This window comes from Manis pentadactyla, chromosome 10 (assembly GCF_030020395.1).
Source record: "Manis pentadactyla isolate mManPen7 chromosome 10, mManPen7.hap1, whole genome shotgun sequence".
Classification (NCBI taxonomy): Eukaryota; Metazoa; Chordata; class Mammalia; order Pholidota; family Manidae; genus Manis; species Manis pentadactyla.
In genome coordinates this window covers 104,741,541-104,766,650 of record NC_080028.1, presented here as the reverse complement: position 1 = coordinate 104,766,650, position 25,110 = coordinate 104,741,541, and the positions used below count along the sequence as shown (strand labels likewise).

The following is a 25,110-nucleotide window of genomic DNA, read 5'->3' as shown; positions in this document are numbered from 1 at the left end:
CGACTAAGCCACTGGCTTAGACACCTGGCCCACCAGGGCCATCACACAGGGCCACCCAGTGCTGCTGACCCCTGAGAACCATGCAGGGCCTCTAGTAACAGTCACACAGAGGCTGAGGGAGCCATGGCTGAGCTCCACAAGGAGAAGACCCAGGTGTCCACTAGCGGATGGACTGGTGTGTCCAATCCGCATGGTGGAATATTGCTCGGCCTTAAGAGAGAGGAAGTTCTGGCACCTGCTCCAGCGCGGAGGGCCCCCGAGAACATGACAGTCAGGAACACGAGCTGGTCACGGGGGGACACACACTGTGACCCACTCCCGGGAGGCCCCTGGGGGAGCTGGTCACAGGGACAGTGGGCGGCAGGTGCCAGGGGCTGCGGGGAGGGAATGATCGCTGGGGATGAGCGACACTCTGGGAAGCTGGAGTCTGGAGATGAGGGGCTGCTGCACAGCAGTGTGAATGTGCTTAATGCCCCTGTACACTTAAAACTGGTTATGTTAAATTTTGTTATGAATATTTAACCACAATAAAACCAAACAGACGAAACCCTTATTCTGTTGAAGACTTCAGACCAAAGCCCCCAGGTCGGGAAGAGGTACTTCACTGCACATTTAATAGTACATGCAGAGGCAAACACACCGAGATAAATAGGGGCAGTTTACACGTCACAGACACGTCCATGTGCCAAGGCAGGGCTGGCGGGCTCACCTGGGGCTGGAGTCACCCCCAGGCATGCACAGGCAGGAGGGAAATGGGATCAAGAGTTCTATGTCGGGCCCCAGAAGCTGCCCACGAGGCTGTACGCACAGCCTGAGCCGAATGGCCTCTGTGGCTCATGCCCTGGTCGGACTGGAGATAGACTGATGGGGGTTCACTCCATCAGTGACAGATGTGTGGGGCCCAGGGCTGGCGTGACATATTTTTTCCTGTCAGGAGGATTGAGGCTTAGACACTGGGCTGCATGTGTCTCCCCAGCAAGGAGCTTTGTCCACGGGGGACAAGACTGCGGGCTCGCTCAGAATGGGGCTCTGGTTCTCTCACCTTTACCCACAGTACATCGTAGGAGATTCCTCCTCCCCCTCAGAGTCTGCGAGAAGCTGGTTCCCAAAGACGCAGATGACAGACACTGGGGGAAGTGGGGTCAGGCCCTCCGTGTACAGCAGTGTCAGGGGTCCCCTCCAAGAGTGGCACTGGAAGGTCCCAGATCCCGTGGTGTTTCCTCTGTCCTGGGTGTCTGGGCCCATGGGACCACCAGCTGCCCGACTGGCAAACTTACCAGTGTCCCTGGCCCACCCCCAGGTACATTATCCAAGACAGGTGAGCAAGGCGCTCCTCCAAACATGCCTGCAGCCTGGGCCCATGAGGGCAGGAACCGGGCCTTCCTCCTCTCTGAGGCAGGGACTGGTTGCCACCCGGGGGGTCTCCCAACCCTGGCATCTCGACAGGACTCTGGGAGAGGGAGGAAATATGAGGGAGGGGCCTGGGCCGTCTCAGATCTCGCTTGTAGCCCCAGGGTCCCTGTGGGGCCCCTTTGGACATTGTCACCCCACACCTGGACTCTAGACCCAGTGACCTGCCATTCTGGGGCCTGGGGCTACACCTGGCCAGACTGGAAAGGAGAGTGATGGGTGGGGGGGCCCGTCCTCCTGCAGCTCCAGCAGGACCAGCAGCCAGCAGACTCCCTCGGCCTTAGGGTGGGCACACTCCCGTATCCCCCAGACCTGGGAGATGAGAGGGTGGGTTCCCAGAGATGAGCCCGCCGGGCGGAGGGAAGGGGCACATGGGGCAGGGCCTGGGTCTTGGGCGCCCTAGTCTGTGAAATGCGAGGTGACTGCTTTATTCCAAACATGGGTCCACAGGGAGGCTGGCAGGCGCGCCAGGGAGGCAGCACGGCTCAGACCAGGGAGATGACCTGGGTCCACATGGAGGCGGCGCAGGTCAGACGGTCAGGGAGATGAAGCTGTTGTAACGCTGGATATTTCGCTTGAGGATCTCGGAGCAGGGGCCCAGCACGCGCTCGAAGCGGGGCCGGTCCAGCTTGACGCACTTGAGGGGCCCCCGCGCCACGACGGTGGCCGCCCGGGGCCGGTTCAGCAGTAGCGCAATCTCCCCTGGGGAGAGGGGCTGGTCAGGGCGCAGGGGGCACACGGCTCCCCAGGCTGTGGCAGGTGGGCTGGGGGTTGGGAAGAGCACAGTGCCTGGGACTCAGGCAAGTCTGCCTCCCAGTAAACATACCCGTTTGGCAGGGGCGACCTGGCATCTGGGGCAGCCTGGCACAGCTCCCTCCCTTATCTGAGTTTGTCTGAGTGCCCACCACCCTCCCAGGGCCCCAGGCTCACCGAAGTAGTCCGACGGCCCGAGGCGCCCCACCTCCACATACTCCTCGTTCGGGGATCGGCGCTGAAGGACAGAGGCCGTGCCCTGTGGACATCAAGGGGACAGGTGAGGGCCAGCTGACTGGACAAGGGGAGGACAGTGGCATCAGGGTCATGCAGCCACTAAGCAATGTGGCTCCTCTGACCCCCAAGTGGATGTCTGCAGACACTGTTGGCTCAATGATTAACAGAGGCCGAGACAGCCAGCCCAGAGCATGGAATGCGTTACACAGGGAAGCCTCCGCCCTCTGTGGCAGACCTATAGCCATGCAGCCAGGGAAGTGCCAATGTGTCCCACAGAGTGGGGGTGGCGCCAGAGCCCCAGTGCCTGTGTGTCCCTCGTTTGGGGGAACCTGGGACTGGCCTCGTGCATCCTGGAGTCTCCCTTCCACAGGTCATGAAGACAAGAAGCCAGGCTTTACAAACGGCCCGCCCACCCGGGGCACCCAGGTGTGGGACACGGTGTCAGTGACCAACACAGCTGAGCCCCATGCTGCTCTCAAAGGTCCCAGCAATTCTGAGCTGCAGACCGCCACACCTTCCCTTGAGGTGCCACATCTACTTCACAGCTAAAGGACCAAAGCCCCAGCACCCGAGGACCCCAGGATCCTGGGCACATGGCCCCCAGACTCTGAGGCCATCCACAGCCCTGGACACCGGCACCCAGGAGGCCACAAACTTTTCTAGCCATGGCTGTGGGACCAGGGTCTGGAGCAGACAGGCCCTCACAGCAGATCCAGTCACTGCCCCCGGCATAGGCCTCATTCACTACGTGTACACCTTCTGATTCACAATGCGTTATTTACGTGCCTTATTTCCCATTTTAGACAATTTCCTGTGATACAACTGGGATCACTTTCCTCTCCCAGAGCCGCCGGATAGAACCATAGGTCCTCGGTCGACAGAGTGGCCTGTTCAGATGCTTTGAACCCCAAGCAGAAAACTGAACTCAATCAACTAAAGGCTAAGTGTCTCCTATTATCCCACAGAAGACTGGAGGGAGGGCATTAAGGGAGGCTGACTCAGCGGCTCAGGTGTCAGGAAGCCAGCTACGTGCTTGCCTCCTGCTCTGGCAGCCCCAGTAGGGTTACTGGTCCTCGGCTGGCTCCCTTGGGGAGGCACAGTGGCTGCCAGTTTCAGGAGTCACCAAACGGCTCCCTATGCCATCACCCTTCCGTGTGGAGGTGTGGTGGGCACAGTAAGGCTGCCTGCCAGGTAGAAGTGGCCATGTGACCACGTCCTCTATGCTCCCTTCCTGCATGCTGCTGCTCTGCCCCACCATGTGACGCCTGCCCCAGGGACCACAGGGCAGCAGAGCCACACAGTGCAAGGGCCACGGGGGACAGAGCTGCCGCCCCAGGAGCACCCACAGTGCTCACATCACAAGACCAGCCATCGTTCTTTTGGCCGCGTGGCTTCAGGGCTCCCTGTAACAGCAGCCCAGCTCCCCAACCGATGCCCCAGCCCTGAGCGCCCACTGTGGTGAGGCAGTGGCTGTCCCTGTCCTGTGGCCGTTCTGTGCCCAGAACATCAGTGCGTGAGGCCACCCTGAGAGCAGGCAGCAAGGGAGGGAGGTGATGGGGCGGATGGCAGGATGGGTGTGGGCCTCCCACGGGCAGAGCCATGTTCCCACGTTCCCAGGCGTGACTGCCACACCCCCTCATTTTCTAGGACGGCCACGGAAATAACTCTCCTGTCAGAGCTCCGTTTCCCAGACTGCCGCGAAAATAGCACGGACATCCTCGAGGGACTGAGAGTTGGAATTTTTCAGGCTGGAAAAACATACTTGCCAAAACTCTAGATATATTCCCCAAATTTCACTTATTGATGATAACACAACTGTAAAAATAACTCAGGTCACAGAGAAAATGGCCCAGTGCTGGGGGCAGGGAAATGTCACTGTTGGTGTCGGAGTAGGGGGGTTACAAATGAGCTGTTTTCCTTTCAATATTTTTTGATTTTTAAAAATTTTATACAAAATTAAGACTAAAATTGACTTTCCAGTTTTCAATAACAGGCAAGCACTATTTTCATAATAAAGACGATCCATTGAGATCACGGTGGAGGGCACTCCATGAGGTGGGGTCTCTAGGCTTCCCATCTGTAGGGGCCTGGCATTAGGCCCCGAGAGGCCCCTGACTGTGAGCAGTGCCCAGAGGAGATAGCACCCAGGCCTGTAGGATGGCCAGCTTCAGGCCCCTCTCCCTGCTGTGCCATCTACTTCCGGGAGCCATCAGTACTCTGGCTCTCCACTCTTGGGGCGTGCCTTCCCCACATGTCCATGTGTGCTGAGCCAGGCTGCACTCAGGTGGGGCACCACAACACCAGGAGACATCCCTGATGGTGCAGATTCCCAGTGTGTGGGGCCATGGCGCCCTCCCCGTGGCTGGTCTGAGGCTCCATCTGCAGAAGCATGGCCACCACGCTGCATGCTTGATGCTTTGGGCTGCAGACCACCCTCTCACCTGTACGAACCCTGGGGCCAGTGGCCTAGGTGTTTTCCCTTGCCTGCAGATAATGATCGCCCATGAGGCCAGGACCTTGGCGAAGGCATAGCCAGCAACCTCTGAGGGAAAACAACAGTGTCCACGTGGCTCAGGCACCAGAAGAGGGCAGGTGGCCCGAGAGCAGGAGAACAGAGTGCTGTCCGCAAGCGTTTCCTTCTTATGAGCCCACTGCGTCCATCCCTCAGAGGTAGGCACGCCAGCAGGGGCACAGATGAGGGGGTGACATGCAGCTGACGGCAGAAGGGACAGAGCACCTGCTCATGCCTTTGGGCAGAATGAGAGGGGCATGCAGGTCACAGGCACAGCTCCAGACCTCTGGCCCTGCTCTCAGTGCCTTTCTGCAGCCAGTTGCTCCTACAGTCTGCAGGCAGGGCGTCTGCCGATTCAGGGCACGGGGCATGCGCAGGCCAGAGGCATCCTGGCCGTAAGCTATGCCACTCACTGGGGTGGGGCCAGAAAGCCATCTCAGATGAGCCTCAAGGTGCCAAAACCCGGGGCTCCTCCACCTCAGGGTGGGATGGGTTAGCAGCCTGTCCGCTGGTCTGCAGTCCGAGCAGTTTCTGGTGCTCAACGCCACACATCCCAGGAGGCTCCCCCCAGATCTCCAGCTCATCATCCGCCCCCTGCCTCTAAGCACCTGCACCTGCAGGTTCCCCAATACAACTTAGGTGCTGGAAGCCGTGTGCGACGTCCACTCAGCTGGGCAGAGATGGAGTGGGCAGGATGGGCTGAGACTGTGGTGGAGATGACGAGCAGAGGGCAGGTTCCTGGCTTGGTGACCAGTCAGCTGGGAAGGGGTGGAGCTGGAGTCCACTGCTGAGCACTGCCACCTCCCTGGGCCCCCAGGACAGGGCCCCTACCCCACAGAGCTGGGCTCCAGGCTCCCAGAGCCCTGGCCTGAGGCCGTGCAGGAGTCCTTCCTCCAGCAGGACTAAGGTACACACAGGGACTGGCTGAGCAAGAGACAAGGGGCCTCCCCAGGCAGGCAGGCCAGCTGACTCTGACCTCACTGCTTGAAACTGGTCCCCTCACTGCTTGAAACTGGTCCCCTCCCTGCGAGGTCCAGATGGAGAGTGTTTGAGGGCTGGGGCAGCGTAGAACAGAGAGGCCAGGACCTCAGCCTTGACTGGACTGGGGAACTGTGGACATGCTGCCCGCTCCTCCCAGTCTCGGTTTCCCCACTAGGAAGACGCTGCTTATCCAACTTCCTCAGTTCAGGCAAGACTCAGATGACACCACAAGGGGAGTGATTACTGGGGGCCACTATCCTCCAACTCTGGGAAATGCCCTCCCAGCATGTTTTCTCACTGGCCACATTGGGAGGGAAAAGGTCCCTGCCTCAAGGACTCAGGGCAACAAGCTAAATGTGGACATGTGTGACATGGAGCGGACACTCGGAATGCCCGCTGTCATCAGCAGCTTAAAAAAGGGCCACAGGATTAACACAACACAGCCCATCCAATGGAATATTACTCAGCCCCAAACAGGGAGGCAGTTCCGACAGCTGCTCCAGTGGGGCGCACCCTGGGGCCCCGCGCTGGGGGAGGTAAGCCAGTCACAGGAGGACACGCACAGCAGGGTTACACCTCATGAGGCCCCTGGGGGAGGCAAATCCAGAGACAGAAGGTGGATGGTGGGTGCTGGGAAGGGAAGGGATGCTCGGTGGGGACAGAGGGTCAGTGTGGGGAGATGGAAGGTCCTGGAGATGGTGGAGGGGCTGCTTAATACCCCTGAGCTGGACTGTGAATGGCTGAAGAGGTAAATTGTATGTGTATTTTACAATTTCAAGAAAAAGAAAAGATCTGGCCACTGGAACCCCAACTAGCCAGCTGTACTCCTTGGGGCCATGCTTGGGGCTCCCCATGCCCCTCTGTCCAGGGCAGGGCCCCCCCGATCACCTCCAGGCTCTCTGTCCCTAGCAGCTCTAAACTTGGGGCCCTTAGAGTGGGCTCCCTGGAAAGTGCCCCATACTAGGAGCGAACTCTGGGGGTGGGAAGGCAGTGGGGCCAGGTCCACAGCTGCGGACTGACACCTGCCGAGTGAGTCAGAGGGACCCACGTGGCCAGACTTACATCGCAGGGACAGCTTCTTCTTGCAGGCCACTGTTTGCTCTGGGCGCCTGGACTTCCAGAGCTGGGGGGCCCGAGACCCTGAACCCCCTTCAGCCGCCACCACCAGGGTAGGGGTCACACAAAGCCAAAGCCACCCTTGGGCCAGCCCCAGCTGTAGCTGGTGGGTGGCGGTATGGTGGCTGGCGGGGGATTCAACATCCCTGCAAGCTGGTTCCTCCAGAATGGTGCATCCGTCAGGATTTTCCCAGCCAAAACATCATCTTTATGGAAACGGTCTTTGCACACTGCTAATTCTCCCGCCCTGGTGCCAGGAATCTCGTACAGGACAGTGCGGGGCCCCAGAGTGCAGCAATGCATTCCACATCTGTGTCGTCTACGAGCATCAATGCCGCCTGTGTGAAGTCCGAGCAGGAAACAAGATCTGCAAACAGCTGAGAACGCAAAGCCCAGGCCCGCAGGGCCCCTTCAGGGCTTGGGGGAGTGAGGAAGACAGTGCCTTTATCCCTGGGGGGAACACCCCCAAACTTTTTATGCTTCTTATGTTAATGAAAACATCAGAAAGAAGCCATGGAGGAGGTGGCCTGGACAGAATAAAGGCCCGAGGCCTCTGGGACTGCACACGGTACACTGTGCAGGTCCCCAGGGGGAACTTTCAAAGCCCTTGCCCAGAGTGTGGGGTCCAGGCCGGCCTCCTGCCTGCAGCTTCACTGCTCCCACCCACTCCACCCCTGGGGCCCTGGCCACACACCTCTGCCTCCATAGGCACCTGGGCTGTGTAGGTGCTCCAGCTGCCCAGGCCCCACCATGCCATGGGGAGAACTACTTCAACACCCAATCCTCGCCTGCCCACCCACATCCTCCCTATATGTGAGGACCATCCTGCCACCTCCTGGTCCACCCGCTGTCACCAAGGGATCACCACTCCACCTCCCAGGCCTTCCCACTTCAGCCTGGCCCCTTCTCCACAAGGGGCCCAGGGCAAATCTGTGGCGAGTGGGCAAGACAGTTTCCCTCCCCTGCAAACGACCGCCCAGGGCTGCCACTAGCCCAGCAATGGGGGCACAGCAGATGCTGCAAAGAAGACCTGAGTGGGCGGGCAGTGGGGGGCCTGTGGAGGCCTTCTGAAGCTCAGCTGTCCGGAGAGGGCAGGGAAGCTCCAGCCCAAAGCGGCCTCCACATGTGATGTGCAGTTGCCTCAGCATCATGGACATTCATAAAACTAATCGGCCAAGAAGATAAAGCCTGTCTAGGGTTCCCATGGCAACGCCTCGGCGCTCAGCCTGGCTGGGAGCGAGAGGGGGCCCACAGGCTGCCATAGAGGTGCTATGGGGCAGGGAAAGCAGGCCACGCAGGGAAGCACGGCCTGAGCCACAGACCCCAGCCCAGCCTGGCTCCCAGCCCACCCAGAGAGCCCCATCAGGGAGGCGAGAATTCTGGGAGGCTCTGGGATTGCCACTGCATCCCATGGGGCCTGGTCCATCATCGACACTGTGTTCTCTTCCAGGCCCAAAGTGCCCTCCTTCTCCCCAGGGGAGCGCCCACCAAGGTCTGTCCTGCCAGGAGCAGCCGGCAGCACCTGGGGGTCCCACTGCTGGCTGACCAGGGGCTCCTCAGGCCACTGGGCACCTCCAAGCCTTTGGTAACTGGCATAGGTCCTGGAAGAGCCTGGTGCGCCTCTACCCCGTGCTGCAGGCCAGGCCCTGCATCCCTGGCACTCTGCTTCTTCACCCTGGTTTACAATAATCCGATCCTGGTTGTTCTGATGAGTATTTTCTAGGAGCTTTGGGAATCCGGTCTGTTAGCGCTTCAGAGACAGCTGGTGTGAGCACACAGAGCGGAGGCAGGGAAATACTGCCTCCCCCAGGGGCCCTGCTCAGAGGCAGAGACCTTAGGGTCACATGGGGCAGGGGGTCCTGCAGCCCAGCTGTTGCCCCCCAAGGCCAGCAGGCACTAATGACTCATTATGTGTCTGCTGTGGGGCAGGGACTCTGCCAGGCCCCCGCACACCTGGGCAGCCGACTCCCAGCACAACCCCGTCTGCCAGGGGACAACATGGCATGACCGGACTGCCATTGCTGGGCTCCTGGGGCTTTGCCCCATGGATGTCCACCCAGAGGACAGAGAGGACAGAGGCTGGGTGTGGGGAGGCAGGGGCATCCGGGAGCTCGGGGTGCCTGCCCCCAGAGAAGACGCCTCCAGCCATGTCATGGCAACCGGCCGCAGGCACTGCTGGCCAATCGGTTTGCTCTGGGAGTCGGCACGGGGAGCAGCCATGAGAGCGCCTGCCGGAGCTAGGCAGAGATGCTCGGCTGGTCCCCAGGGCCAGGCCAGTCTTCCCAGCTGGCTGCTTCGAGGGAAAGAGACGGCTCCAAACCCCACAGTCGAGGGAAGGCCCCACCAGCATCCTGTGGCCCTGGTCCTTGCAGACGCACCACCTGCCCGCTTGGGGCCCATGTGCCTGGGGCCTGATGCCTGATGTGCCCCGGGGCATCTGAACGCCTGCGGCGTGGAGAAGGGAGAAGCAGACGGAACTCTCCAGAGAAAGGAAGCAGTGGGCGTATGGACACTCATGAAGGCATTCGGGTGGGCTCACAGGGCAGGCCAGCAAGGAGTCACCTTCTTGGCCAAGGCCCAGCTCCTGGGGGTGGGGGGACACTTTACTCAGCCGGCTGCCGTCAATGTTCATCAGATCTCCATCACAGAAACACCCAGCCTGGGGCTGGACCACACACCTGGGTGCCATGGCCAAACTGACCCATAAAACTTCCCTCACCGCAGAGACTGGGCCCCTTTCCCACTGCCCCCAGCAGCAAACGTACTGCACTGTCCAGCTGAATTCACGAGCATCGAAAGCCTAGGGGTAAATGATGCATTACAGCATATACAGGGACAATGAGCCTATGGAAGGACGTGGCTCAGGGTGGTCACATGCCACAGCGCCTTCCGCAGAGCCTTTTAAAAGAACAAAGTCTGCGGTACGCCACGTGTGCCCGCACCCCCACCCAATGTATGCCGCTGCGCCCCACCCCCCACCCCAGCCACACCACTGCCCTGCGCAGGCTTGAAATCCCAAAGGTCTAGCAATTGCACCTCAGTTCTGAGTGTCTGATGCCCGTGAACCTCGGGTCCCATGGTGATTTACTGAATTCAGTGGATCACAGAGGAAAAGGGAAAAAAGTCCAAGTTGCCAAGGAGACCACTTCAAATGTATGTTACAAGACTGTAAAAACCATACCTTCCGAGAGGATTGGGTTACATTCCAGAGGCCATACAAGACTCCGTTTAAGGGAATCTGCCCCAACAACTCTCTGTCCCCACCCCACATACCACACACCCTCAGGCGACAGAGAGAGGAGTTTCCTGCCCACATCCCTCGACAGCAGCCGCCACTCCCTCGAGGTTGTCTGGGAAATCCTGCACGGGCCCTGGGTGCTCCTGGGTGGGGGAGCCGCTGCCACTCTGCACCATGCCCAGGGGTTCCACAGGGCAGCGGTGGAATCTGAGTCCACCACATACACCCTCAAAATGACCCTGAGAAATGACTCAGGCAGCCTCGCTGAGAGACCCAGCAAGGCCCAGAGCCAGCAGGGAGCACAGGAAAGCCAGAGCGCAGGGCCAAATGAAGGCAGAGGGAAGCGGGAGAAATGTGTGGAACAGAGTAACACTCACGCTTTCTGCCCCAGCAGGAAGCACGCAATCCTGGGACTCGCGCACACGTGCACACATGCAGTGCAAGCCTGGGTCACATCCACAGCACAGACACGGGCCAGAGCCCCGGGGTGCAGGAAGTGACGTGCTGGCTCAGCCCCGTCACTCACCAGCCCAGCCCTCGCTGGAGCCAACGCTGCCCCAGCATGAGCCGTGGCCAGGTCACTCATCAGGGGGCCGACGCACCCTGAGCCTGAGATTGCCCACTCAGGGATCAGGATCAACTGCGAAGCAAGTATGGGGCCACCCACCTGTTCTCAGGGGACACCTTGCTGACCTACGCTTTTCACAGTTCTACAATTTTCCCCCGTGGCCTTGGACCAACTGGGAGGCAGCTGTGGTCCACGGAGGAGAATGGACAATTGTCTGCCTTGGCCACTTACTCTCTCTGGCCGCTTCAAGGCCATTATACTGGGGCTGCAAATGCTGATGCTGCATGCCTGCAGCACCCCCGAGGAGGCAAGTGGGCTGGGTGGGGACTGCAGCACACAGGGTCCCCTCACCCAGGGCAGCTGTCTCTCAGATTGGTTGGCTGTGCCAGGCAAGGATGCAGGTCCAAGTGGCCAAGAGAACACTTTTCTATGTGAAATACCCTCATTTTTAAACATCTGCAATTTATGCAAATGTTCAAAAAAAAGACACCATGAGGATGATACAAAATCGTCCCCGAGCAGCGGGGCCATGTGCACCGGTTTCTTATTAATGAGCGTGATACCCAGCCTGCAGCCTGCCCTTCACCCTGGGGTGCTTGGAGATGGGAGCATCCTTCCATGTTCTCTGTGAGGCAAGGGGGGACTGCACACACTTATTTCCATGGTGCCACAGAGACCTGGTAAGCAACTACAGAGGTCCTGGGAGCAAGTGGGGCTCAGCAGGGCAGCTCTCACTTGGGGTCTCTCTGCTGGGACAGGCATGGGCAGCCGACCATGAGGGAGCACTCCCAGGGCCGCTGAGCCACAAAGTCAGAGACGCAGCACAATAGGGCATGGGCCCTGGGCTCCAGGAAGGAGGCCCCAAGCTGGGGTAAGGGCTGTGAATGGTGGAGGCCTCCCCTGACCCACTTCCCATGGGGACAGAGAGTGGTCTGCAGCCATCTTTAACTCCACAGATTTGGGGGCCAGAAAGGCTCTAAATAAATCGAGGGTGGAGGGAAGATATCAGTCCAGAGACACCCCAAGACGTCACTTCCACCATCCCTGCCCCGGCTGGTCATGCAGAGCATAAACATCTGTGGGCTGTCCTCTAGGCAATGGGTCAGACCTGGGCCTCTCCAGACGGGGCACTGGGCAATGCCCACACACAGCCAGCCACCATCTCCCAGAAGCTCTGCAGTAAGAGCCTTGGAATTCAGGGGCGCCCGGCGCAGGCAGCAACTAAGAAGATTGGCCTGGCCCTGCCCAGCGGGGGCACCACGGAGCTCAGGGCCAGTGCCTCTGGGGGTTTCTGACATGGCGGCTGGAGGTGGAAGCTGGAAATGCAGTCTGCTCCCCTCTCATCTGGGGAGCCCGGGCCCCTCAATGCTAACAGGAGCCGTAATCGTCCCTCCTGTGGTGTGATTCCTTCTTCCTTCCTTTTTGCTTTTTAGAGAAACAGTCATAGAACGATTATCCTGCCCAAAGGCAACGATGCTGCCCCTGTTCTCCCTGCACCGGGTTCCTGCATAAGCGCAGACACCCTGGGAGCTCAGGTGCGGCACCTGTGTCCTCATTTGCATGCAGCTGCAGAGTGCCCCTCTGCCCCGGCTCAGTGCTGGGCACTCAGGAGGTCACCAGGCACAAGCTCCCAAACGGCCGGTGAACCGCTGCTCTCAGCCAGCCCTGCAGCCTTCCAGACCACCTGCTGGGCAGCAGGAGGAGCCCTAAACAAGGCCTGGCACGGATGGGCTTCTGGTGAGGTTCACGTTCCCGTCCGTGGGAACCTGAAGGATGAGCTGCAGGTGGGTAAATGCCAGCAAGGGGGTGTAGAGGGTCTCACCCGACACTGGCCACCCAGCAAATCTGTCATTTAAACCATGGAAGTGGCCCCCAAGTCTGGTGATGTGGGCCACGCGTCCCCCGGGGGCTGAGCTCCTGGTACATCTCCTCGCCAATCAGACATGCAGGACAGCGACAGCCCTCCCGGGTGGCACGTGGCTCCCCTGCCACCAGGCAGGCATTTCATCTGGATGACAGCACGATCGCCCACCACACTGAAGGCTCCCTTCCTCCCACAGCAAACACACAGCTGAAGCTTGTGCCCTAATGGACATGCAGATGTCAAATTCCTCCCACCCGGTCCACAGAGGCGGGAAATGAGCCAAGCGGTGACATGCTTCCGGCTCCATGGAACTGGGAGGGCTGCCCACACTGTGGGGCAGCCCCTTGCTCATTCCTGGCAGCTAACTGGGCGGGCACAGCCCCGGGGTAACGCCCAGGCACGGCAGCTGCATGCCCCCATCAGTAACAGGCTCGAGGGTGGCTGCCACAGACTATGGCCCCAGAGCCAGCTGTCGCAGGCAGGGGTGGGGGTGGGGCGCAAGGACAATAAGACTGACTTGTGCGAATCCAGGTGGACAAAATTGGTGCCATTACTTAAAATCAAGCTTGTAGCCTCAGGTGGTAATGTGTGGCAGACCCCAGGGCTCTGTCACACCCGGGTCCGTGGTAGGAACAGCCCACCCACCCAGGTCAACTTGCCCTCGTGGGGGTGTCAGCCCAGTGTGGCTGTGTGAGGCTGGCGACCTACAGGCCAGCTTTGCGGCCAGGATGGTGAGGGTGGGACCCCCTCAGGCTCTGCAGGAGGAAGGCGGCGCCCCACTCCTCTCTGCCCCCAGCCCAGCCCGCAGGGCCGCAAGGCAAGCAGGGCTCACCTCCGTGATGATGAAGAAGTCATCCCCAGGCTCACCCTGGACCACGATCTTCTCTCCGTCTTCAAACTGGACCGGCTCCAGGGCATCGGCCACCGTCAGGCACTCCCACTTTTCCAGGGACTCTGTGGGGGACACAGAGGACATCACCAGCCTGAGGGTGAGCATGGCCCCACTCCTCACCCCAGACCCCGCTTTGCCACAGGAAGAGTGAGCGAAACAAAGTATGTCTGGGGAGAATGAGTGAAACACAGCATGTCCGGGTCCCACATGGGGCCTGAGAACCGGGACAGGATGCTGGGCTGACGCCCCCTGGGTGCCTGTTTAGAGCCAAGCTGCTCTGACACCCTCCCCAGATGCCCCAGGCGGTCTGCCTTGACTCAGCACTGGCATCCTCAAAAGAGCAGAGCTGCCCATGTGCTTGCAAATAGAATCGCCGCTAAATACTAGTGCTACTAAGCAGTTTAAAATAACCCACATGGTCCAGAGACACCACCACAGCCGCTCAAGGACACCAACGTGCATTATGTCACAACCCTGAGGCAGGTATGCTTCCGTTATTTTAGGTCAGGACACAGGGAAAGCTTATCTTTAATGCTTACAAATTCTGAATCCCTCCACACCTTCACAGGCCCTCCCCTCCCCATCATTATCCATCCCTCAACCTCGGGATGGAAAAACACAACATGCTCCTTTTATAAGGAATACCGATCCCCTGATTAACTAGTTCGTTTTTGGCAAAATGAACTTTCCTGGCCTACACTTATCAGATGCTACTTATGTAGGTCAGCTGCTAAAAATACAAAGTGCTTACGGGAGTGTAGGTTAGGAGAGGGACTCTGCCTCAGAGCGGCTGCCACCACCACGTGTTTGAAAGGACAGGCTCTGGACTAAGCCCAGCTGGAGCAGTTCTGCGGGGAAGGAGCAGAGCCACTGGGGGCTGTTCACACCCCCCCCCCCACAAAACGAGGCCTGGGCTCAACGGAAGCTGCTCAGTGAATTGCAACTGGGAACCACCCATCTATGAATGCCCTGTGAACAAGTAGCATGGGTGACTTTTGAGTGAAACCATGACGCATCTGGAGGAACCGGCCACAGGCCCATGTAAGCACAGACGGGGTGTATGCTGGCTCCCCAGCAAGAGCACAGGGGCACGAGTCACACCGCAGGTGGAGATCCACGTCCTGATGTTTGATCAGCAGGCTTTGTCTGCTACTTCTAAAATCTGTAATGGCCTGAGGTCTGAGCATTGAGATGCGCACCCACTCCACCCTCAGTGGCCTCAACCTTAAGAGAAAACCACAGCAGATGCTGTGCGAAGGCGGCCATTTGGTCCCAAAGTTTGAAATGTCTCTGCAGCCAGGACCCAGGAGCAACTGGGGCCTCTCTGCTGGCTCAGTCCCTGCGTTGAGGGCTCCAGGTGCTCACTGCCACCCTGCAGGGACAATGGTGGAGGCTGTGGGCAGGTCTGCCAGGCACAGTCCCCTTTCCCAAGAGGGATTTTCCATGTGGCACCCTGGAAGCGTGCAGAATAAAGGAAGGCTCACCCACGAGTGCTACACAGAGGTCAGCCTGAAGCTCAGGGATGAGACAGTGAGGGGTCCATCCACGTGACAACAAGAAGGAGGGAAGCGGGCACACCTGCTGGGCAGGGACAGCTTTGGCCCCATGACAACTCAGGATGGAATCCAAGGGTCACAATCTGTGCCTGCCGCATCTGGGACCCTTTGCATGTGCAGGAGGACAACCTTGACCCTCCGGGCACAGATGCACAATCACCACGTCCAGGTCCCTGCTGAGGGGAGAGGCCAGCATCCACAGGTCAGCCCGGAGCCACCTGCCAGTGGCAGCCGTCAGCCACTTTGTGGGGGATGTTGTGCAGCTAATAGTGACTGAGCAGGCGAGGGGATCACAGTCCTGATGTTACTTTCCAATGGCCACAGAGAAGCCAGTGGCACTTGGTGTGGCAATCACATGAATCACAGGGGACAAAGTTGGGTGGAGGCTGAGTGGTTGCGGTGAGAGGGTCTGACAGACATGTGTGGTGGGGCACATGGGCGGTGAGAAACCCACATGGTGTGGCTCCATAGTACCAAGTGTCCAGACAAGCAGAGAGCAGATGTAGCTGCCAGGGTGGTGGGTGTGGAGGGGCCACTGATGGGCACAGGATCCAAGGGGATGAGGAGAAAGTTCTGGAACCAGAGGGGGCCATGGGCACAATACTGAGTGTCCTCAATGCCCTGAGATTAAAATGGCTAAAATGGCAGATGTGAGGTGATGTTTTTCACATGAATGGATGGGCCTGGGGTTCCCCTGGGCAGGCAGCTCTGAGTGGAGCCAGCTCCACCGTGTGCAAGCCCGGCCGTGAAGTGCTGACCCTGCCAGGCCGCCGAGCAGGTTCAGGGAGCCATGCACTGCCCCGAAGCACCTGTAGGCTGCTGATCCTCCTCCTGGGACATGGCGTCAGGCATGGCTTCAGCCGGAGCCAGGCAGGCACCACCAGCGGTCCCGGGGCTCAGCCCCTGCAGACCTGCTCCACCAGGGGCGTTTGGGTTACTCATGCTTGCTACAGATAACTCAGGAAAGTACAAAGTGCACAGGACATGAAGAAACTTCAAACATGCCACCCAGAAATAACCAGTGACATCACAAACTCCATTCTAGCCACAGGTCCGAACAGGAGACAGGTGAACGGTCTACACGAGCTGCATTCCGTCAGGGCCACACTGGTCCACGGTGTGCGAGGCTGTACCGGCCACTGTGCAGGACGTGCCAGCAGACAGGCATCACCCTCCCATGAGGACAGACAGGCCGCTCCTGCCGCCCGCAGTGAAGACTGCTTAGGTGTGCGTCCACGGCGGGCCTCTAAGCCTCGCGGGAAATGCCCCTGAAGCACAGATGGGTGACGCGCAGTGCCCGGGCTCGGCCGAGGCTGCCAGCCGCTGCCTTGGTCCTGGGCTTCTTGGCTCCCGCTGACCCCACTCTGCCACTCTGCTGTTTCTTCTCTGGCCTCCGCCCTCCCACTTCGTTCATCCATGCTGCCAAACAGCATTCCACACGGGAACGTGATCTCCAGGATGCACGGTCTTCCTGACTGGGTCATCAGCCACCTGCTCTGAGTTCCCTTTTGCGGCTCCTGCATCCGGCTGGTCTTGTTCACACCTGATGTGGGGTCTGGGTGGAGGCTCCCCCGCCCCCAGCCTGTTTGAAGGGCAGGCAGGAGCCCTTCCCACATCTCGACAGCCTGGACCAGGGGGCCAGGAGGGGGAGTTAAGTGGGACACTCAGCCCAGGTGAGGAGCTGGCTGAGGGTCCCCATGCGCATGCTCCACGCAGCCTGGGGCATCCCAGCTCCATGGGCACATGGACAGCTGCCAGTCCTGCGCCCACACCCGCAGGCAGAGACCCCACTGGTGACATGCCCCCCACCCAGCAGGTTTTGTGTTTCTTCCTCTTTCTGACCCCACTGGCCACACTTACCAGGACGCAAACCGGACTCTCAGCTCAAAACCACCGATGTGGAGGACAGGCTCAGGGTGGTAACATGAGGGTGGAGGGGAAGATGGGCAAGCTGGGCATGAGCAGGGGGTCTGCTGGGTGGACAGGGCAGTGCCCTCAATGGGCAGGCACAGAGCTCTTGGTTTAACTGGCAAATAGCTGCATGTGAGTGCACGTGCACGTATATGTGGTGTGCCTGTGCAAGTGTGTGTGTGTGCATGTGTGCGTGTAGTTGCTGTGCACACACACATGTATGGTGTGTGCGCACACATGGTAAGTGTGCATGTGCAGGTGAGTGTCTGTGTGTGTCCCAAACTTGCTAACAGCAAGTACACTGACCCTGCCAGCCACGCGGGGCACATGGAAATGGCAGGTGGGAGGCGCCACGGGCACTGACCCAGGATGGAGACCTTGCTCAGGAACAACTCGTACATCTTGCGCTTTCTCAGCGTGCTGCCCTGTGGGGAGAAAGAACACAACACGGGAGGTAGGCCTTCATGCCTGAGCCATTCTGGTGCTACCAGATGCCCTGAGGCCTCTTCCCAGATGACTCGACCCTCCATCATCCCTTGTCCCAGAAGCCCCTCGATGGGCAAGGGCCTGAGCAAGCTGCCCTGCTGGTGCCCTTTCCTCCCCATCCTGGGTCTCTGCACCTGTCCCTCACTTCCCGCCTCTCCCCTGGGCCCAGAAGGGCTGCCGCCACCCTCCCACCCCCTGGTCAGATGGTATCCCTTGTCCAGCTGGGCCAGCCACTGGCCTACAAGGTGGGCACTCAGCCGATCAGAGTCCTGCGCTGCCTGTGTGCTGAAGGGAGGGGCCCTGACGAGATGGGGTGCCGTGTGCAGCTGGACTCTCCCAACACAGAGACACTGAGCCACTGCAGAGCAGATGTGTGGAGGAGAGCAGCTCCCGTCCCCAGAGGAAAACCCGCTGAGTCACACACAACCAGTGAACAGGTGCCACCAGCCTGTGTGCATCAGAAACGGGAACGGGCACCTGGGCCTCAGGCACATGTCCCACACGGCCTGGGCCTCCACCCTCCCGCCCAATAGCCTACTGTCCTGGCACAGTGCACCAACCCCACAGCTGTCCACAGCACCCACCGTGCATGCTACCAACTGCTGGACATTCAGCAGAGGGACCACGGGCCGCCAGGAGACAGCAAGCCTGGTTTGGTTCAATTCCAACAGCCTCACCCACTGGCAGGAGCCACAGGTTCACCTGGCATGTGAACAGGCTTGACAGACAAGCTCTACCAGGGACCTGAGACCGGAGACCAGTCACCCTGGTGGGTCTCTCAGACACTCTGACCCGCCTCAACCTGGTGGCGGCCCTGTTAAGAGGTGCATGCCATCATCCTTGTTTCCAGAGACATCTAGTATTTCACCCTAGATAAGCCTTGGAAGCAGGAATAAAAACCCAGGCTGCCCTGGTGTCTCTGCCTTCATGACTTGAGGTCCTGGATCCCTCCAGCAGCGAGACAGGAAACCACCTCGAACACGGCTCTCACCAGGCACCCACCACCCATTCCAGCGGGCCTGCTGACCCCATTCTGACCAATAGATTATAAACAGAAGATATGTGTGCAATCTGGGACATACCCTTAATGGGAAAAGCCATGCCCTTTCCTTCCTTCCAACTAGCTGGGATACGGAGATCATGGCTGGAGCCCCAGCAGCCACCCTGGGCTGTTGTGGACAAAAGGAGAAACAGGGTGAGAGGTTTGGGTTCTCTGATCCCCTGGAACAATGTGCCCACCCTAGAGACAAACTCCAGGCTCCTTGAACTTGAGAAATAACCATGCGGTTTAAGCACTGTGCTCTGAGTATCCCTCTCACAGCCGGCGTGGCCAGCTTGTATGACAGCCCGCATGATCCCACCCCTGTATTTCCATTTAGTGTGGTCGGGTCCCACACGGGATGGGGCTGACTGGAGTAACTGAGAGGACGCTGGGGGTGGTGATCTGAGACTTCCAAAGCTGGACTGTAAAGGACACCAGCTCCCACCTTGCTCCCTCTCAGACAGCTCAGCCACAGGGAGGCCCACACAGGAGCACAGCCCCTCGGGCCAGCCAGCAGGACGGGAGCCAGCCCCATGGAGGATGCAGCAGGGGCATTCCCAGGCCAGGGCACCCGGCCACGCTGCTTCCTTCAGAACCCACAGACACTGCTTAACAAATGTTCCACTGTCACAGCCACAGAGCTTTGGGGAAACTTGTTCACCAGCAACAGCTAACTGATACACCCAGCCAAACCTAACAAGGGAGGAAAGGACAAGCTCTTCTAAGGTTTGTGGGCAGCTCCCTGGCTGCTGACGTCCATTGGCATGGTGCAGGCGGGTCCCTTGTCCTGCCTGGCCAGTAACAAGGTCCTTGCCAATGTGCCCTCCTCCTTGGGAGGCCCACCGAGCACAGCTGATGCCTGCAGCCACCAGGTCTCCTGGGTCCCTACAGCTGGGGTCTCAGCCACCAAGCAACATGTGAAAGGAGAAAAAAGACCAGAAACAAGACCCTGAAAGGCACCCCAGTTGGTGGGCCTGAACCTCCTCCTCCAAAGGACGCTATTGGAAGCTTCCCACCCACTTGCCAGGGGCTCCTCCGGGAGGCAGAACCCCAACCAGATGTTTCTGGCATCTATCAGGAGCCTGTGGGAGGCTCTACGCTCCCACTGAATCATCTCTGTTCTCACCCAGTCACCCCCAGTGGCTGGGGGCATGTTTTCCAGAGCTCAGAGTACCTGGGGCTCATGGTAGTTGGGGACCCATCGGACACGCAGGATGGGAGCCCAAGGCCTGAATGCACGGGAATTCAGACAGCCTTGGTCCAAGTCTCCAACCCTCACCCAGTACTCACCTCTCTGAGCCTCAGTTTCCTTGTCGACAAGGGGGAGGTCTTACTTCCTGCCCCTAAGGGTCCCAGAAAGGCTAGTGACAAATGAGGGGACCCAGGCCACCCTGGGCCTCTTGCCATCAGCTCTTTGAGGCTATGGGCCAGACCAAGGCTAAAAGGGCTGCAAGTTCCCATTTTAGACCCTGGGGAGTCTTACCTCCCATGGAAGGCAGAGCCACCCCAGGCCCCTCCATCCGGCAAAGAGCCCCACCAGGGCTGGGGACTCGTCCAGCAGGTCCAGCCACCTCACACTGGACGGAGAGGGCACAGAGGGGCCTGTGCACTGCTGGCCGGTGGCCACGGCGAACACCATGTCCAGGCAGTCAGCAGCAGACCGAGGAGTCTCTCCCCTCAGAGGCAGTCTGCATGCAGGCAGCACATGCTTGGCTCAGCCTGAGCCACTTAGACCCGCACTGGCCAGGAAAAAGCCATTTCCTTTGAAAGATAACGTATAGCTCACACTGACCCCCAGCAGCTACCCCCGCCCACTGGAACGCACGTGTGTTTGCCCAGACCCTAGACTTGCAGCCGGCCCATCCACCTCCTGCTGCCGGGCAGCTGAGCACGGCCACCTGGGACCTTCTGGGAGGGAGGCCAGCCAAAAGGCACCCTCCTCATGGAACAGGGTCTTCCGATGGAGACACCAGGCAAGGCTGAGCAGGGAGCCTGGGTGAGCAGGTGGGAGGCGGCCAGCCGAGTCTGCTGGCACCCAGAGTGGGCTATGTGCCGGTGAGGCTGGAGCTATGAGTCCCGCTGGGCACCGGGCTGCCCAAGGCCATGGCGCCGGAGGGGGGGGGCTCCCAGCCTCCTGATGAGGCCTGGCAGCTCCCCGGTGTCTGCCCAAGGACCTCACTGGTCGGGGTGCTGCAGGGATGGGGCCTGGGTCTGGGCTCAGCGCTGCCTGTCTCCTTGGGGCCTGCTGCAGGCCTCTGCAGGGGGGCATCGGGCTCACCTCCAGAAGCAGAGATGGGGGGGAGGCCTGCCTGGCCCCAGGCAACCTCGGCTCCTCCAGCTTCCCCACGCTTCCCCAGCTGCTCTCTCAACCCCTGCATAGGGAGGGCCCAGCAGGCGGCCCACCCCTGATCCAGGAGGGGTGGGCAAGGAGAGGACAGCTGTCTTGGGGCCACCATCACCCTGCTCACGGCTGGAGACTGGCCCGCCCATCCCCCAGCCCAAGCCACTGGTGCAACCCTGACCGGAGGGTCTTCCCACTCTACTGTGATGTCTGAGGGAAGCATTCTGTCCTGAGACTCGAGCCTGAAATGCCTGACAGTCCAGGCCCCCCATCCCGCCTGCCTGGCCCAGCTGGCCCCAAGGACAGGCTCGGGGCCAGGGTCTGTGGGGACGGCCAGGCTCCAGACAGGGCACACACATCCCCAGGCAGCAGGGAAACTCCTGGCCGTTTCCATACCAAGCCCGGAAAATCAGAGTGTTCGAAATGCCTGGCTGGACTGCGCCCGGGGGCCCTTCCCCATAACACCAAACTCCAAGATGAGCCCGCGGCCCCCCACAGCCACTCCATCAAAGCCACGAACAAAGCTCCAGAAAGCCCACCCAACCCCTGCACTGGCTGCAGGCCCACAGATATCATGGACCCCAGGCAAGGCCTGGAGTGAAGGGAGGAGGGGCCCCAGGCCCTGATACACGGGTGGGAAGCCAGAGGGCCCAGCAGGTGGGGCAGGGGGTCTCACCTAACACCGAGGGGCCCAGGCCCCAGCCAAGTGAGCACGGCTCCACTACAATCCCCCCACTGCCTCCCAGCACAGGGTGAACAAGGTCCTAAAGCTTACAAGAAGGAGCTTGGGGATGCCAGTCCGGCCTGGGAGCCCGGAGGAGGGGCCTGCTGAGCCCCTCCATGCCACCACACAGGGAAGAGATGGGACATTGGGGGAACTCTCAGATCAGAGATCCGGGGATTCCACCAGCCTGAAGGCAAATCCATATTTCAGGAGGGGGCCTGCTCTCTGAAGATGCCACCAGCACCCCTATTCCCAAGTCACTCCAATTCTCACGTCCTTCCAACTTTCCCCATTCCCATATTCCCTTATTCCCATGTCCCCCCAGTTTCCCTATTCCGATGTCCCTTCATTCCCACATACCCCAGATTCCTCCCATTCCATACCCCCCTCCCACGCGCACCTCCCCAGATTCCCCTCTGTTCCCACATCCCCCCATTATGTCTCCTCATTCCCACATAACCCCCATTCCCATGTCCCCCAGATTCCCCTCCATTCCTACATCCCATTCCATGTCCCCCATTCATGCATCCCCCAGTTCCTGTGTTCCCTTGATCCCATGTGCCCCTGTTCCCGTGTCTCTGTGGCGTGTTCCAGCTCAGCGCTACCCAGTGGCTGCATGGTGGACAGCTCACTGCACCCCAGTCCACCTGAATCAAGGGCTGAAGCAGAAATGATGCCATCCTGCAGGACACTCCCTTCCGCGGGGAGCTGTCATTTTCTCTCCCAAGACAGGAGGCTCGGCAGACACCAGACGCAGCTGCAGCTATTCTTAGCGCAGAGGAATCCAGAATTAAGACACAGGAAACGCCAGCTGCCCCGGTGGTTTGGGAACTTCCCTGAATACAAGGTTCCGGACACAGAAATCCCACAGCCAAGGAGACTCGGTGTGGACGGCAGCGAAACTATGGCTTGTGCACACGGAGGAGTCGGACCATGCGCCTTCACCCCAGAGCAGCCGGCCTCTCCGAGAGAGGGGGCCCCAGGCGTCCCGGGAAGCAGTCAGCAGGTGTGAGACAAAGAGAAACGTGTTCAGCACCATTTGTTCACAAGGGCACAGGTGTCCACAGACCAGAGAAGCTCAGCACTCGGCAGGCGCCCGGCAATGCTTGCTGAGGGCGTGGACGCTGCTCCCTGCGCAGAGCCTGATGGACGGCGGCCCCTGCCCCGTGGAGGGCCTGGCTTCATGGTGAACCAGGACAGGCCTCACTCCAGGCTCCTGGGGCCTGTCCCCCATTCCCTGGACAGCCCCAGAGCCACAGCCCCCTTGCTGGACACAGGGGGATGCCAAGGCCCCATGGGCGCCTGGTAGCCAGCAACAGCCATGCAGCCCCTGGGAGGGCAAATGGAGCAGGCACCGAAGGTCCACCCTGGGCCCACCTCACCCCTCCCTCCAGGGGGTCCCTGCTGTGCTCCAGTACCACCCTCTATGAGAGGGGCCTGCGAGGCCTCTCTACAAAACAGCACCCACTGCCCACCCATGGCCCCGCCACGCTGCCTTCTTCCACAGCAAGCGTGGCATCTGAGGAGGGCATCTGTCTGCAATATCTCATCCACGAGCACGTCAGCATCTCAGGGATGGGCGCAGCTGTTCTCTGATGCATCCCGGCTCCAAGCCGCTGGCCAGGTGGTATGTGTACGTCCGGGCATCAAGTGGGCACAGAAGACCCCACCTCCTCCCCTGGGAGGGGCCTCTGGTGAACCCCGCCAGGGCAGCTGCTGAATCCATCCCACTGCCCCACAGCCACACCGTGGGCCTACACACGAGCGAGCACTCACACTCTGTACCAGCAAGAAAACCTAAATGGACAGCCACTAAAACCCAAGGGCAGGCCTGCAGGAGGAAGCCTGGAGGCCTCCCAAATGGCCTTCCCACTGTGCTGCCAGCCAGCCAGCTCCTCAGGGCTTCGTAGCCAGCAAGAGCTGTGCAGCCCTTGGGAGGGCAAGGGTGTCATTCTCAAAGTCACTCATGGTCCATGACGGCAGCTGGAGTGCCAGCCATCATGACCACATTCCAGACAGCTGGAAGGAGAAAGGGAAGCGGGGCACAAAGGGCTTCCCCAGCTGCCTGCCTGCCTTCCAAGATGCTTCCCAGGATGCCTCCCAGCAGCACATCTTCCCACAGCCCTGTCAACGCCCCCTGGACAATCCCAGGTTCCCAGGAGACGCTCGGCCGAGATGGGCACACCTCAACAAGCTGCCCTAGCCTGGGCCCCACTCACCATGAGAATCCGCCGGTAGCTGTCCCGGTCGATGCCCCAGAGCTTGAGGTCGGTCTTGGCTTTCACGGTTGCTGCCCTGGGGGTGCCGTAGATGAGGGCCAGCTCCCCGAAGCTGCCCCCCTCGCTGATGCTGGTCACCCACTCTCCATTCACATACACCTTCAGGGGACAGAGTGAGACACGCCATGGAGAGTGGTGGGTCCTCTGGCCGCTTCCCACACTGGGAGCCTCCTTGGCTGTGCACCCATGGCCCCTCACGTGGTGAATTCCCCACCCCTGCCCGGGCATGGTCTCTCTGCAGGCCAAGGGGCCTGCCCCACCCCAGCCCTGCACACAGGTGGGTGGGCATAATCATGGCTGAGTCCTGGCACTGTACCCCAAAGGCATGAGGGCCCTTGCTGTCAACACCAAGGGCTACTAGTCTTAGGAAGGCAAGCCCCCCACCTCCCCTCTCAGGCAGGTCTGTGACCCCAGTGTCAGCGTCAGAGGGGCCTTGCAGCCTCAGTTTCCCTAATTGCACACCAACAAGTCAGACTCGGTGGTTCCTGGGGGCCATCATGCCCTTTGCCCTTGCCCTAGGCTGCAGGCCCTCTTGCCATCTTCATTCACAAACAGCCCCTTCCTTCCTGCCGTCCTGCACTCCTGGCTGCTCTGGGCCCCTCCCTGCCCTCAAGAAGCCCTGCTCCAGGCAGAGGGAGCACCGTGGACTGTTCTCTCCAAGGGCCTCCACTCCCCGTGGAGAGCACCTACAGTTCCTGGGCCTACGGTCTGTGGGAGCACTGGCCGGCACCACTGAGAGCACCAAGAAGGGCCCGGACAAGATTCCCTTTCAGCCGCCGAGCCGCGCAGCCGGCACAGAGTCCCCACCATGCACTGGCCGAGCTCATCCCAATCCAGGCAAGAATAGTGCAGATTGTTTATTATGCCATGCTCATGCAGACGTGGTTGTGACCTGACACAATGCACTGATTCCCCAGCATGTCAATGAGTGTAAAGAGTGATTCCCATTGGCAGAATGGGTGCATTTGGGGAAGGAATGGATTGTGATGAATCACAGGAGTGATTCTTACTGAAAAATGACTCATTTTCTAGTCACTGATGCACAGAGCTGCCCATCTACAAGAAATGCCACGCAGGTGATGACGTCATACTTGTGCAAGTGACGGCGGGTCGGGCACAAAGCTTCAGGGGAACAGGGACCATGGGGCATGGAGCTACCTGGCGGAGCCATGTGTCCATCCCTGAAGAACCCCAGGCCTG

At 59.9% G+C, this 25,110-nt stretch overlaps 1 protein-coding gene across 6 annotated transcripts in view; it reads right to left on the bottom strand.

Moving 5' to 3' along the window:
• Window positions 1-588: 588 nt before the first annotated feature.
• PRKAR1B (protein kinase cAMP-dependent type I regulatory subunit beta) overlaps window positions 589-25,110 on the bottom strand; it is an 85,101-nt gene continuing 60,579 nt past the window's right edge. For 4 of the 6 annotated variants that reach the window (XM_036933063.2, XM_057487494.1, XM_036933068.2 and 1 more), the window contains exons 7-10: window positions 23,851-24,009; window positions 17,403-17,463; window positions 13,512-13,633; window positions 8,709-9,593 (exon numbers count right to left, since the gene is read on the bottom strand). In XM_036933063.2, coding sequence (XP_036788958.2) covers window positions 8,850-9,593; window positions 13,512-13,633; window positions 17,403-17,463; window positions 23,851-24,009 — 1,086 coding nt within the window. In that variant the 3' untranslated portion in view covers window positions 8,709-8,849. Of the gene's footprint in view, window positions 2,113-2,340; window positions 2,423-8,699; window positions 9,594-13,511; window positions 13,634-17,402; window positions 17,464-23,850; window positions 24,010-25,110 lie in introns of those variants that run through there. The other 2 variants (XM_036933073.2, XM_057487495.1) reach the window with 2 other exon arrangements.